The 13960-nt window shown below is 48.4% G+C and overlaps 1 protein-coding gene and 2 pseudogenes across 1 annotated transcript; all 3 read left to right on the forward strand.

Annotated features, from left to right (window-relative positions):
- Positions 1–628, forward strand: LOC130542669 (carbonyl reductase [NADPH] 1-like). The gene has a single exon (XM_057306838.1). The coding sequence runs from the start codon at positions 46–48 to the stop codon at positions 457–459; it is 414 nt and encodes a 137-aa protein (XP_057162821.1). The 5' UTR covers positions 1–45; the 3' UTR covers positions 460–628.
- Positions 629–1576: 948 nt separating this feature from the next.
- On the forward strand, positions 1577–7200 carry LOC130542673 (carbonyl reductase [NADPH] 1-like; annotated as a pseudogene).
- Positions 7201–9693: 2493 nt separating this feature from the next.
- On the forward strand, positions 9694–13852 carry LOC130542628 (carbonyl reductase [NADPH] 1-like; annotated as a pseudogene).
- The last annotated feature ends 108 nt before the right edge of the window (positions 13853–13960 follow it).

Genomic DNA, 13960 nt, shown 5'->3' on the forward strand with positions numbered 1-13960 from the left:
GACATTTTGTGTTGTATTTTAGGCAGAGTGGTGAACGTGTCTAGCATGGTGAGTCTGAGAGCCCTTAAAAACTGCAGCCCAGAACTACAGCAGAAGTTTAGAAGCGAGACCATCACCGAGGAGGAGCTGGTGGGGCTCATGAACAAGTTCGTGGAAGACACAAAGAAAGGCGTGCACAGGAAAGAGGGCTGGCCTGACACCGCCTATGGAGTGACAAAAATCGGTGTCACTGTGCTGTCCAGAATCCATGCCAGGAACCTGAGTGAGCAGAGGAGAGGGGACAAGATCCTACTGAACGCCTGCTGCCCTGGGTGGGTGAGAACAGACATGGCAGGACCTAGAGCCACTAAAAGCCCAGAGGAAGGAGCGGAGACCCCTGTCTACTTGGCCCTTTTGCCCTCAGATGCTGAGGGGCCTCATGGGGAGTTTGTTATGGAGAAGAAAGTGGAAAAATGGTGAGCTTCATTCACGGATCCGTCCATGGATCCCTTATGATAGTCCCCTCCTTTGACCAAAAGGACTCTTCTACTGTCGATAATTTCCCTATCCTCAGAAAAAATATATATATATAAAATATCCCTGCTGAGTATTCAATTTGAGGAGCCTACTAACTCAGGGAAGATTTTTTTTTTTTTTTTCCGCTGTGATCAGGGACAAAATAAATAAAATCAGTGAAATAATGAACCCCGGGGATGAATAAATGTTCTCTATCCATGCCTATTTGTGCAGACTCTTTCTATGCTGAGCCAGCTGAGAAGTGCACTACACCTAATAAGACCAGGAGCAGTCGGAGTTTCACTCAAGGGTAAGCACACGTTACACAAGAGGCAGAGAGTAATATGTTTGGCTTCTCAGGCCACACGCTCCTGTCGATCTCCCCAGGTCTGCTGTTGTAGCACGAAAGTAACCACAGACAGTATACAAACCAAGAGCAAGGTTGGACGTGGCATGCAGCCCATTGTACAGGCCTCGAGTAGAGCATGGACGACACCATGAAGGGAAGACACCCCTGTGGTCTCTGATTATCAAACGCACTGGGAAGAAAAACAATTACCAAGTGTGAAATGGCAGAGGGAACATAGACACATCCACAGGGCCCTCTGAGACAACGGAGAAAACTGAGTATGGATTGTGTGTGGTGATGAGTGCCCGGGAGTGAGGCCCAAGACCCCAGTGTGACGAGAAGATTCTTACCGCCCCATCCATGCCAGGCTCCCGGTGGGCCTGACTGAACGTCCACCGCATGCCTCCCTTCACAGGAATATGCATGTTGGAAAGGTGCCTCTTCTATACTGATTATTTTTCACTCTACGCCAGGGGTTTTCAGCCTCACCCAAATGAAAGGTGAGAGACCCTGGAAGCAAGGGTAGGGTCCTTATTTTTCAAGTTTTTCATGTCAAAAACGCTGAAAACTTCCTCCCTGTTATTTTGCATTTAATTTTTCTCTTCTTTTCCTATTTGCGTTTCTAAACTGACAAATGAGGATTATTGATGTCAACAAGAACACACAGGATCTCCACTGCAAATTTGCAAAAATACTCTGAGGTCACATAGGTCTTTTTGCCTTGATATTTTAAAAAATAACACCTCAATATATAAAATACTTCTGAACTGTGAACCTCAACTAACCCATAAAGTAGGCACCTTAGACCAATGGGATTATGTAATCATTAAATCCAACATTCCTTTTTTTTTTAAAGATTTTATTTACTGATTGATTGACAGACAGACAGACAGCCAGAGAGGGAATACAGGAGGGGGAGTGGGAGAGGAAGAAGCAGGCTCCCAGCAGAGGACCCTGACGTGGGGCTTGATCCCATAACACAAGGATCACGCCTGGAGCCAAAGCTAGATGCTTAACGACTGAGCCTCCCAGGTGCCCCTAAATCCAACATTCCAATCAATACCTTGGCCCCCAGCGGCTTCATAAACATCCCCTCCCACCTGGAGATCCTCAGAATCACACAGAGGGAGAGCCCAGCCCACAGCCAAGTCTCAGCACAGGACTGATTCTCTATTTCTCCTCCTTGAGTTTCTCCTACGAAAGGAAGGGGACCTCTACCCTCAGAAGCACTTTCCCCACGCCAGAAATTTCAATGCACCTCGGAAAAACCCAAGCATTCCCATTCCGCAGAGAAAGGACACATTCCCGAGACAATGTCTCCACTCCTTTTTCCCTTTTGTGGTTTTCCCAAAATTATTTTAGGTCAACTACTGTGAATCCCTAGCCCCCTTATCCCATCACCAACCACCTTTCGCGAGCATTTCAGTCCAACCTGAGCCATTGTTTGCCTCAAAAGAGGGAACTTGAGAGGGTAGAATCTCGGCCGGGTTCAAGGTGCAGCTGATGGAGGGACACAACTGGAACATTTGGCCCCTCCTACAATGGAGGGACTGAGGCGGGGCCTTGGGCACTGGGAGCCACAGTGCTGGATCCTAGAGCACAGGTGCACTGGCATCTCTGTCCTTGTCAGCCTCTGCACCGCCAGCCCTCCGTGGGGCCCACAGCACCATCTGCTCAGCACACAGGGCAGTGCTTGCGCTGCACACCGCCATGGCGTCAGCCCCCCGAGTGGCGCTGGTGACCGGGGCCAACAAGGGCATCGGCTTCGCCATCGTGCAGCAGCTGTGCCGGCAGTTCACGGGGGACGTGGTGCTCACGGCGCGGGACGAGGCGCGGGGCCGGGCAGCTGTGCAGCAGCTCCAGGCCGAGGGCCTGAGTCCCCGCTTCCACCAGCTGGACATCGACGACCTGCAGAGCATCCGGGTCCTGCGCGACTTCCTGCGCAAGAGTTCGGGGGCCTGGATGTGCTGGTCAACAACGCGGGCATCGTATTCAAGAGTAAGGACCCGGGAAGACTTAGGGCTGGAGACTTCTCTCAGGGCACTTCCCGTGGGGGTTGGGCGTGGTCCCTGAATGCTGCTGGAGGGTCAGAGCTCCTATGGGGTCGAGAAGGGCCTCCCTAGGGAGAGAGGCTAGACTGCAGGCACAGGGAGAGAAGAAGCCTCTGGCGGTGGCAAGGTTTTAAGCCCAGAGCTCCGTGGCATTGCCGTGGATTAATCTCAGGGACCTGACGGAGATTTTTGCAAGTTTAATTCAGTTTGGATCAGAGCATTTCAGTGAATGTTTAAATTATTTTGTGATAAACGCGAACCGCCAACAGAGAGACACAGAAATCCCAACAGCACTTTCCGCTTAACTTCCTGGAATGATGCCAACTTGCCAAGCTACACGGCATTAAACCACACACGTCACATTGGGAAATTACAGCTCACTAGCCCAGAGATTAATGACAATGCACCAGGTTGCACGTCCAAGAACATGTAACTGTCACTCCTGGAATCCTCTCCCATGGCCTCTATTCATTAATCTATTCTCCCCTCACCTAACAGCTGCTGATCCCACACCCCTTCACATTCCAGCAGAAGTGACTATGAAAACAAACTTCTTTGGTACCCGAGCTGTGTGCACAGAACTGCTGCCTCTAATGAAAGCCCAAGGTGAGCCTCATCAGGGGCCCAAGCTGTGGTGTTTCTGGTATGATCTGCCCCTGCCTCTCTGTTCCGAATACAGACCCAGGCCCCTCTCCCTGCTCAGCCACACCAGCCTGACTGCTGTGTCTCCACCTAGACAGGTGCCATCTGCCTCAGGACTCTTACACACTCGTCCTGCAGTCACCAGCGCCCTCTGAACCCCTGATCCTCACAACTGGCTCTGTCCTTTCCTCAAGTCCTCATTGAAATCTCTCCTCAGAGAGGCTTTTTTTGACTCCATGCCACTCACAGGGGAAATTCCCTGAGGATTCTTTCTCGACCCATTCTCCTCCCTCTGCCTGTCTCCCAGAAATTTTATTCAGACTAGTGGACTCCTCCCTCTCCAAACTCCTCAGGCCCCCCTAACATCGGTCACCGGCGTAGAACATTCTCAGAGCTCCAGACACACATCGTTCTCTTCCTGCTTCTCCTTCTCCTCAGGGTGCCCTCTACCCCCTCCCCAAATCCCACCCTTCCAGCCCCCAACCTACACCCCCATGTAAACATCTACACTACCTAATGACACTCACCATTACCCAAAACCACCCTCATCACAGACCCCACCATCCCACTCACCACGAATAATGAGGTCACCATGTCCAGCACTTGATTAGGGACCAGGTCCTAGGAGATGCCCTATGGCCTTTATCCCCACGCCTCTCCTCCATCCCAGCTCTACAACACACACTCGCCTTTCATTTCTGTATCCTTGCCACCCTCCTAGACACGTGGCTTCTTCAGTCTCTTCCTCTCGGGGCATTCTCTCTGCTCTCTGAGGGCTTGCTTACTCCCAAAAGTCCTTCCGGGTCAAAGCCCAAGCCCTGGGCATCACCTGTAGGCATCTCTGTCATCAGACCTGCCAAACTCCAGGCCCATCCGCTCCCTTCCCCTTCTATACTCTGCACAAAACAAACTCCTGAATTCCTTGCTTGTCAACTACTGTAATACTTCCCCACGAGAACGTGATGCAGGGAACCACCACCCTTTTACTACACTCATTAAGACAAGCTGATGATTTTAGAAAGATTAAGATCTCTAGCATGAACCGACGACATGCAGGTACACTTGACTCTGTTCTGCCCCTGATTCCTCTTCTGTCCTGGAAATTTCTACAACTTCTTTGAACACTGGCTTCACTGGTATCCAAAGGACAGCTCTCTCAGATATCACCGACTCCTTCACTCATCACAACACTTGAGTGGGATGGAGTTCCTTGTGCCACCACCACACATCCTACAGGTATTCCCTTAGGAGGCAAAAATGACTTCTGGCCGAGAAATTTTCCTCACTGACTGAACAGTGTTGGTCCATGCTGTGTGTTGGCCTTGGACCAGAAAGAGGAGTGAGTGCTCCCCTGCATTTGCTAAGGCAGGTTCTCATCAAACAATTCATCTTGCCTCAGGGAAACTAGACTTTATGGACATGGAAATGCAGGCTGTCTTCTCAGTGGAAAAGCAGGGTTTTCTTGCCTTTTGACATAGGAGAGTTCTTCCATTACTTGAGGGGATGGCAGCCACTGCGGCCATGTTACCAGGACTTTCCCTTTAGGGAGACTATCTGGGAGAAATCATAACTAGCACAACAAAAGCCAATACCGTCCCTCCTCTCCCATACTTCACAACCTAAGACAGAAAGAAAATCCTGAATGACTTCGTCAGTTCTCTGTGGGGGCAGAACACATTCCAAGGCCCGTGTTTGCTCTGGTTTTTGGCATGGAAGGAGAAAACAAGACAACTGTGAGCCTAAGGACAATGAGGGATAGCAGATGTTGATTCTTCATTAAATCGTTTCTTCATAATAGAGTTTTACTGAATTAATGAGCCACAAAAAAAAAAAAAAAAAAAAGCAAGAATCTACAACCACCAGGTGCCCCCATTGTCTTCACCAGGCAGTCAGTATCTCGGCCATGTATGTCCTTTCCCACATTCCATGGCATTCCCCCCATCCCCCTAAATTCATATTCTCGAATTAAAGGATACACTCTCTAAAGTGATAAACACTTCTCCTTCTCTTTCTCTTTAATTACACTATGCATTTATTTTGAAAAAGATATTAAGAAAATACTCATTTCAATATAAAAACTGTAAACAATTACTCATGTCAATATAAGTACAGTGTTATAAATAAGAACTATACTTTCAAAAACGACTTATTGGGAACTCTGTAATGTTTACACTTTTAACAGCTTTATTGAGATACAGTTCACATATCGGACGCTTCCCCCATCAGATATCCAACTCCGCGGAGTTTAGTAATGGACAGAGTTATGCAACCACCACTGCTTCTAGATTAGCACACTGTCCAGAGCCCAGGGAGATCCGGTGCCCTTAGCTACCAGCCCTCTGTTCCCCCATCCCCCCTGCCCCAAGCAACCACCAATCTACACTCTCTCCCTCCATTTCCTTTTCCGGACATCCCATGTATGGAGCATCACACCATGAGCGGTCTTTTGTGACTGGCTTTTTAATTTTGAATAACGCTCTTAGGGGTCATCCATGTTTTAGCACCAACATCATTTCTCTTAAAAGCATCCATTTAACAGATTCGTTTTCCACAGCTCCTTTCCATGACCATACTGCCAGGACATTAGTCACTCCTTCTGAGCCAATAACAACCCCAAAAGGAGAAAACCCTTGCAGTTCAGCCCACTGAGGAGACTTGTTTTTCCTACCGAGAGCACGGTGACAATCTACCAGACCCGATGCAGTCTGCTCACCTTCAAGAGGCCCTCAGTTAAGTGATCAGCTCTTTGTGGTTCCGTAGACACCTATTTATACAACACTGCCCGAGTGGCCACAAGATCTCCATGTGGTCCCAAAGGGGGCTTATGAGGAAAAGCGGCTCTCTACTCATGACGTCAGGGAGTGCCTCCTATCACTCTGCTTAGCACGTTCCTGTATAAGGCACGATCTTCTCTTTATGGGACAGCTGGTCACTGCCCAGACCGATTGAGATCATTTGTCTCACATCCTCTGAGACATTATGGGTAAGACAAGGTTCAAGACTGTATCATGTCCGTCACTTACAGAGGCAGTGTTCACTAACACTCAGCCAACTGGGAATTTGTCCCAAATGGACAAATGCTAGCAGTTTCGGTATTCATCATCCTCGTGCATACCATGCTACATGACTCTCTCTGTTGTATTTTAGGCAGAGTAGTGAATGTGTCTAGCGTAATAAGCTTCGCAGCCCTTAAATCATGCAGCCCAGAACTGCAGCAGAAATTTATGAATGAGACCATCACAGAGGAGGAGCTGGTGGGGCTCATGATCCAGTTTGTGGAAGACACAAAGAAAGGAGTACAGCAGAAGGAGGGCTGGCCTGATATACAACTAGTCCCATAGGCAGTGTCCAAGATGGGTGTCACGGTCCTGTCCAGAATCCATGCCAGGAACCTGAGTGAGCAGAGGAGAGGGGACAAGATCCTCCTGAATGCCTGCTGTCCTGGGTGGGTAAGAACAGCCCTGGGTGGACCAACAGTCATCAAAAGCCCAGAAGAAGGAGCAGAGACCCCTGTCTACTTGGCCCTTTTGCCCTCGGATGCTGAGAGGCCACATGCGGAGTTTGTTATGGAGAAGAAAGTGGAACGATGGGCACTCCTCTGTCAGTTACCTTCCTGGCTCCCACCTCTACTCTACCCATGACTGACCAAAACAATGTTATACTGTCAACAATATCCTTATCAAAAAAAAAAAAAAAAAATATATATATATATATATAAAGAATCACTATCCCTACCGAGTACCCACATTGAATTAGCTACTAATTCTATAAGGTTTCTTGTGATTTCCTCTGTGATATAAGAGGAGAAAAATTGGCATCAATGATAATAATGAATGGAAGAAAGAGAAGAAATAAAAAATTCTAAGTAAATATCCATGTGTGCAGACTGTTTCATGGCAACGAATCCAAGTATCACCATCATTTAGTACACTAAGTACTAAGGACCACCCTAAGGAAGGTCAAGAAAAGGGACAGATTAAATGAGCGCTTGGTAAACATTAGTGAAAGGTCCAGAGAGTAAGTATTTTGGCCTTTAAAGGCCAATCGTCTCTGTTGGACCTACTCAAATCTCCTGTTTTAGTTTGAAAGTCACCACAGGCCATATAGTAACCATGAATGGGGCTGGATTTCACTGGCGAGCATACCCGCTGAGCCTCTACTATGACATGGGAAACCCCACGAGAGATAGACATCCTCTGTGGTCTCGTTAAATATCAAATTCACTGGGGGAGAAACAACTGCGAGGTGTGAAACGGGAGTGGGCGCTTCAGATACATCTCTAGGACCAGCTGAGACGAGGGGAAAGTGAATGTGGATGGGTATCAATGGATATGAAAGAATGATTGTCAAATCTCCCCAAGGTGAATGTGTTATTCACGTAGGGATAAAGGGTCACCGGGTTTGTAACATTAACGCGGGTCAGCAAAATACCAACAGAAGGGGAACACGTAACGACAGTGAAACATTCGTCATTGTTGCGGCTAGTCTGGTGAAGACATGGCTGTCCACAATACTATTCTTTCCACTGTCCTCTTTGAAAGCTCTCAACACAAACAGCAGGACACTAAAAGGTCCTGGCTCTGCCACCTAACCAGGTGACCTTAAGCAAAATCCTGCATGTTGCTCTTTGTCAGTGTCCTCAGGTGAACAAGGGGGCGTACGTCATAGCACTGCTGTGAAGAGGAAGTGAACTGATACAGGTGGACAGGCTGAAAACAATGGCCAGGCAAAGTGTCCTCCATCATGAGCCCCTGTAGTGGGGCCTGACACATCCATGACCCTGAGCGGAAGTTCCTACTGCCCCACATCCAGCCTGGCTCCCCGTGGGCTCCGTGAATGCCCACCACGTCCCTCCCCTCACAGAAGTATCCATGTGCTACAGACCCGTCTCCTCTCATGATTACTTTTCACTCTTCACCGGGGATTTTCAGGCTAACAGAAAAGAAAACCGAAGGCCCATGCAAGCAAGCTTAAGTCTTTTATTTTGAAAGTGAGGTTTCCTTTGGGGCCCCTGGCTGGCTCAAATGGTTTAGCTCGGCACTCTTCATCTTAAAGTTGTAAGTTTGAGCGAACCCAAGTTGGGTGCAGAGATTACTTAAACATAAAATCTTTTAAAAAATAAAATAAAATAAAAAATAAGTACCCTGTTTCCTTTAGTTTTCCCTTCAGCAAGGCTGTTGATTTCCTTCCTGTTAGCTTGTATTTCTTTTCTTTTTTTTTATAATAATATTTTTTTATGTTATTCACCATACAGTACTGTATGGTAGCTTCTATTTCTAAACTGACCCATGAGGAAAATCAAAGTCTAGGTCAAGACAATAGAATCTCTACTGCTAGTTTGGAAATGTAACCTGGTATCACAAAGACCTTTTCTCCTCGATACTTTAAAAATAATCCAAACTATCTACACTGCTTATTAAGTGTGAGGTTGGACTACAAGCAGGCATTGTAACAATCATATGCACATGTACCCATGGAATAAAACATTCCAATCACTGGCCTGTCTCACACTAATTTTCAAAAACATCCCCTCGCGCTGGGGCCCCCTGGAATCACACAGAGGAAGGAGCCCTGCCCACAGCCAAGTCTCAGCACAGGACTGATTTCTCCCTCTTGATTTTCCCTTAAGAAAGCAAGGGGATCTGTATCCTGAGAAGCAGTTTCCCTGGACAGACAACTTCACTGTATTTTAGAGGAAAGCAACCATTCCCATTTTGCGGAGGAAGGACACATTCCCAAGACAATTACTCTGCTCTCTTCTTTTCCCTCTGAGGTCTCCCAAAATAGTTCACTTGAATGCTATCAATCTCTAGTGCTCTATTAACCCGTCACCCACCACCTTTGTTGTGGGGAGCACACCAGTACTCCCTGAACCACTGCTTGGCTCAGAGTTGAGATCCTAAGAGGAAGGAGTCCTCATTGGGCTCAGAGTGCAACCCTGGAAGGGATGGATCTGGTATAGGCTCACTAGGGAACCTTCTGGAACATTTGGTCTCTCCTTTGATGGCGAGACTGAGGAAGGGCCTTGTGCTGAAGGAGGCACAGCACTGGAATCTACAACACACTTCCATTGGTATCTCTGACTGTCTACACCACGAGCCCTCAGTATGGCCTACAACACAATCCACTCACCACACAGGGCCTTGCTTGACCTTGATGACCCTGTCATCAACCGCTCCCCTGCTGCTGGTGACTGGAGCCAACAAGGGCCTCAGCTTCGTGCTCCACCTGTGCCAGCAGTTCTCGGGGGACATGCTGCTCACGGTGAGGGACGAGGTGCAGGCTGTGTGGCCACTTCCACCTGCTAGACATCAACGCACAGCAGCTGCGCCATATCCGACTCTCTGAGCAAGGAGTACGGGGGCCTGGACGTGCTGGTCAACAACGCAGGCATCGCCTTCAAGAGCAAGAACATGGGAACACTTAGGGTAGGTCCCCTCCCTTAGGGGACCCACCCAGGGTGGGTTGGGGATGATGCCTAAACCGCTACTGTGGGACCCAAGCTCCTATGGGATCTAGAAGGGCCTTCCTAGGGAAGGAGGTCAGACTGGAGGCACAAGGAGAGCAGAAGCCTCCGGGACTTGCACGCCTTTCCAGCCAGAGCCTCTTGGCATTGCCATGGATCAGATCATCGGGTAACTCACCAGATTTTGCAAGTTTCTCTCTGATTGGATGTGAGCCATTTGGTGAATGTTTAACTTATTTTGTAATAAACAACAAATTACAAACACAGATACCCAGAGATCCCATTGTGCTCCCTTCCCTTGCCCTCACCCGATGGCGTCAACCAACAAAGCCACGCAGCGGCAATGCACCAGATAGATCACACTGGGACAATACCGTTCACTAACACAGACATTCCCGAGAATTCACCAGATGGTACATGCAAAACTATGTTGTTGTCACGACATGGAATCTTCCCTGATGGATACTGCTTATTAATCTATCCTCCTTCTCAAAATAAAATAAGACGAAATCAGAGAGGGAGAGAAGCCATAAGAGACTCTTAATTATAGATAACAAACTGAGGGTTGCTGGAGAGGAGGTGTGCGGGGGGATGGGGTAACTGGGTGAGGGGCATTAAGGAGGGCACTTGATGTGATGACGACTGGGTGTTATATGCGACTGATGATGAATCACGAACTCCACTTTGAAATTAATAACACACTACACGTAAATTAATTGAGTGTAACTAAAATACAATTTTAAAAAAATCTATTCTCCACCTCTAACAGCTGCTGATCCCACACCCCTTCACATTCCAGCAGAAGTGACCATGAAAACAAACTTCTTTGGTACCCGAGCTGTGTGCACAGAACTGCTGCCTCTAATGAAAGCCCAAGGTGAGCCTCATCAGGGGCCTAAGCTGTGGTGTTTCTGGCATGATCTGCCCCTGCCTTTCTGGCCTCATCTACAGACCCCTGGCCCCTCTCCCTGCTCAGCCACACCGGCCTGATTCCTGTGTCTCCACCTGGACAGGTGCCCCGCTGCCTCAGGACACTTACACTCGTCCTACAGTCAGCAGCGCCCTTTTTCCCACTGGTCCTTCACTACTGCCTCTGCCTGACCCGTCAAGTCATCATTCACATCTCTCCTCACAGAGGCCTTTTACTCACTCCATGCTACTCACAGGTGCAGAACCCTGATCATTCCTTCCTGGACCCTTTCTGTTCCCTCACTCTCTCTCCCACGGATTTTACTCACACTAGGTCACCTGCCTAGAACATTCCCAGACCTCCAGACACACATCCTTCTCTTCCTGCCACTCACGCTCCTCAGGATGTCTTCCCAGACCTGTCCAGCCTGGGGGAAGACCCCTCCTCATGGTCGCCAGGAGGCCTGCACACTCACATGTGGCCCGAGTTGCTGACAGCCTCACACCAGTGGTACATTTCCACATGGATGGGGCACCTGTACTGCCCCCCACCCCGGGCTGTAATATTGGATGTCTCTTGTTGCATAACCCCCTGTTCATGCATTATCCTCATTCCTCCTCCTCCCACCTCCCTCTTCCACCTGACATCCCCATTCACCTTTCAAAGGGACATCAAGTTCAGCCTCTGTGCTGGTCCTGATTACCTGCAATGATACTAGTCGAAGGAGTGCCTTCCCTCCAGTCCACTCCCATTACTATAGGAAAAGGCTGCATAAGTCTAGAATGAGTGGATTGTTTTAACCACAGCTATGTTCACTGTCATCCAGGTTTCCCAGGTGGGGGAAGAGACAATTCGCTCCATTATTCCCTTAGGAATTCCCACATAAAGACTTAAAGCTATAGTTATACAGTTTCTTCTTTCAAAATTATCCCTGCTTCCCATTTCCACAATTGCAGCCCTGGTCCTGGGACCACGGTAAGAGTGGGAAGAAAAGGAAGTTGAGATAATGTAGGGAAGAACTATAAGGTCAAGTTAGCATCTTCCCCCACACCCTCTCCCCAGAGTCCCCAGCGAAGCAGAGGAATCTGTCCAGTGGGATGGTCCCTTGGCACCCACCCCACTCATGCTGAGTGTGAATACGTGCAGTGAATGTGTCTAAGCCCCACGTACCTTTATCTCGTGTTTGAGACAACCGGGGATCCAGAGGCCTGTTCCACTTCTCTGTGGAAACACTTGTCTGCAGAAGAGAACGTGTTGCTTGGCCTGCAGAAATGTAACACCTTAGTCCAAAAAGTTGCAGCATCTTCTGTTCTCATCCCGCTATACTGCTTGAACACTGGCATCTTCTTCTGGGTTTAACCAAAGCTTGGTCCATAATAGTGCCTTGACTCGTCCGGACCCATCTGGAGCCTCTCAAGCTACTACCTTCCACCCAACTTGCCAGCTCTGTGCAGGACCTTCCCCTTGGGCCATCTCTCCCATAACCATCTCCAGGCTTTGTCTCTTTTGCTGAGAAACACAAGAGTCATTAGCATTTTTTGCCTCACAGGGTGCACGAGTCCATGTCAACAATTACCCCAGCTCTGCATGCATTGCTCCAGCTCTCCCATTTCCACTCCTCTCACGGACTAGATGGCCACTTCATACAGGCACAACAGGATATCCACTTGCTGGTTCCACTCCCATTCCAGTCTTGTGAAGGGTTCTTCCGAGGGGCACTGACATGTCCAGCTTTAATCTGCCCCCTGAATTGCCCCACTGACTTCCATAAGCCCATGCCCCTACACAGATCTCTTTCAGTCCCCTGGTTTTCCACTGCCTCTCTCCATGACTGTATTCTCAGGCCATAACACACTCCCAAGTTCATAAAATCCCCATCATAGACTCATCACCATGCAAGTCAGACCAGGCTAATAATCTGTCCTTACCATCCTCAAACAGAATAGCAGCCTTCCAAACCAGATGGAACGGCCCTCCTTACACCATTCAGCTCTTTACTGGTCTGTACAGACCTGATTGTAGATGCCTCCCCACTGACCATAAGATCCTCAGGTGGTCCCAAAGGTGGCCTGAGGTAGAAAGAGGTCATCCACTCCTGAAAGCAGTGAATGTCTTCTTACATGCTCCTTAGCAGGTTCTTCACAGCGTTTCCATTTTCCCGCAGAACACCTGCTCAGTGCCTCCTCCTTAGAGTATTTCTCAGGCATCATCAGAGACTTTGTGGGTATGACAAGTTTCAAGACCATATCATTGTCGTCACTCACACAGACAGTCCTCGTTAACGCTCATAGCAAATTAATGAAGTCTCAAGTGGAAATTTTCTCCAACAACATCTTAGCAAAATTGCTATTCGTCATTCCTGTGTCTTTCTACATGACACTTTGTGTTGTATTTTAGGCAGACTGGTGAACGTGTCTAGCATGGTGAGTCTGAGAGCCCTTAAAAACTGCAGCCCAGAACTACAGCAGAAGTTTAGAAGCGAGACCATCACCGAGGAGGAGCTGGTGGGGCTCATGAACAAGTTCGTGGAAGACACAAAGAAAGGCGTGCACAGGAAAGAGGGCTGGCCTGACACCGCCTATGGAGTGACAAAAATTGGTGTCACCATCCTGTCCAGAATCCATACCAGGAACCTAGTGAGCAGAGGAGAGGGGACAAGATCCTTCTGAACGCCTGCTGCTCTGGGTGGGTGAGAACAGACATGGCAGGACCTAGAGCCACTAAAAGCCCAGAGGAAGGAGCGGAGACCCCTGTCTACTTGGCCCTTTTGCCCTCAGATGCTGAGGGGCCTCATGGGGAGTTTGTTATGGAGAAGAAAGTGGAAAAATGGTGAGCTTCATTCACGGATCCGTCCATGGATCCCTTATGATAGTCCCCTCCTTTGACCAAAAGGACTCTTCTACTGTCGATAATTTCCCTATCCTCAGAAAAAATATATATATATATATATAAAATATCCCTGCTGAGTATTCAATGTGAGGAGCCTACTAACTCAGGGAAGATTTTTTTTTTTTTTCCGCTGTGATCAGGGACAAAATAAATAAAAT

Source organism: Ursus arctos, unplaced genomic scaffold (assembly GCF_023065955.2).
Source record: "Ursus arctos isolate Adak ecotype North America unplaced genomic scaffold, UrsArc2.0 scaffold_4, whole genome shotgun sequence".
Lineage (NCBI taxonomy): Eukaryota > Metazoa > Chordata > Mammalia > Carnivora > Ursidae > Ursus > Ursus arctos.

Excerpts from the sequence above, each read along its gene's own strand:
- LOC130542669 (XM_057306838.1), top strand. The coding sequence starts at position 46 with ATGGTGAGTCTGAGAGCCCTTAAAAACTGCAGCCCAGAACTACAGCAG.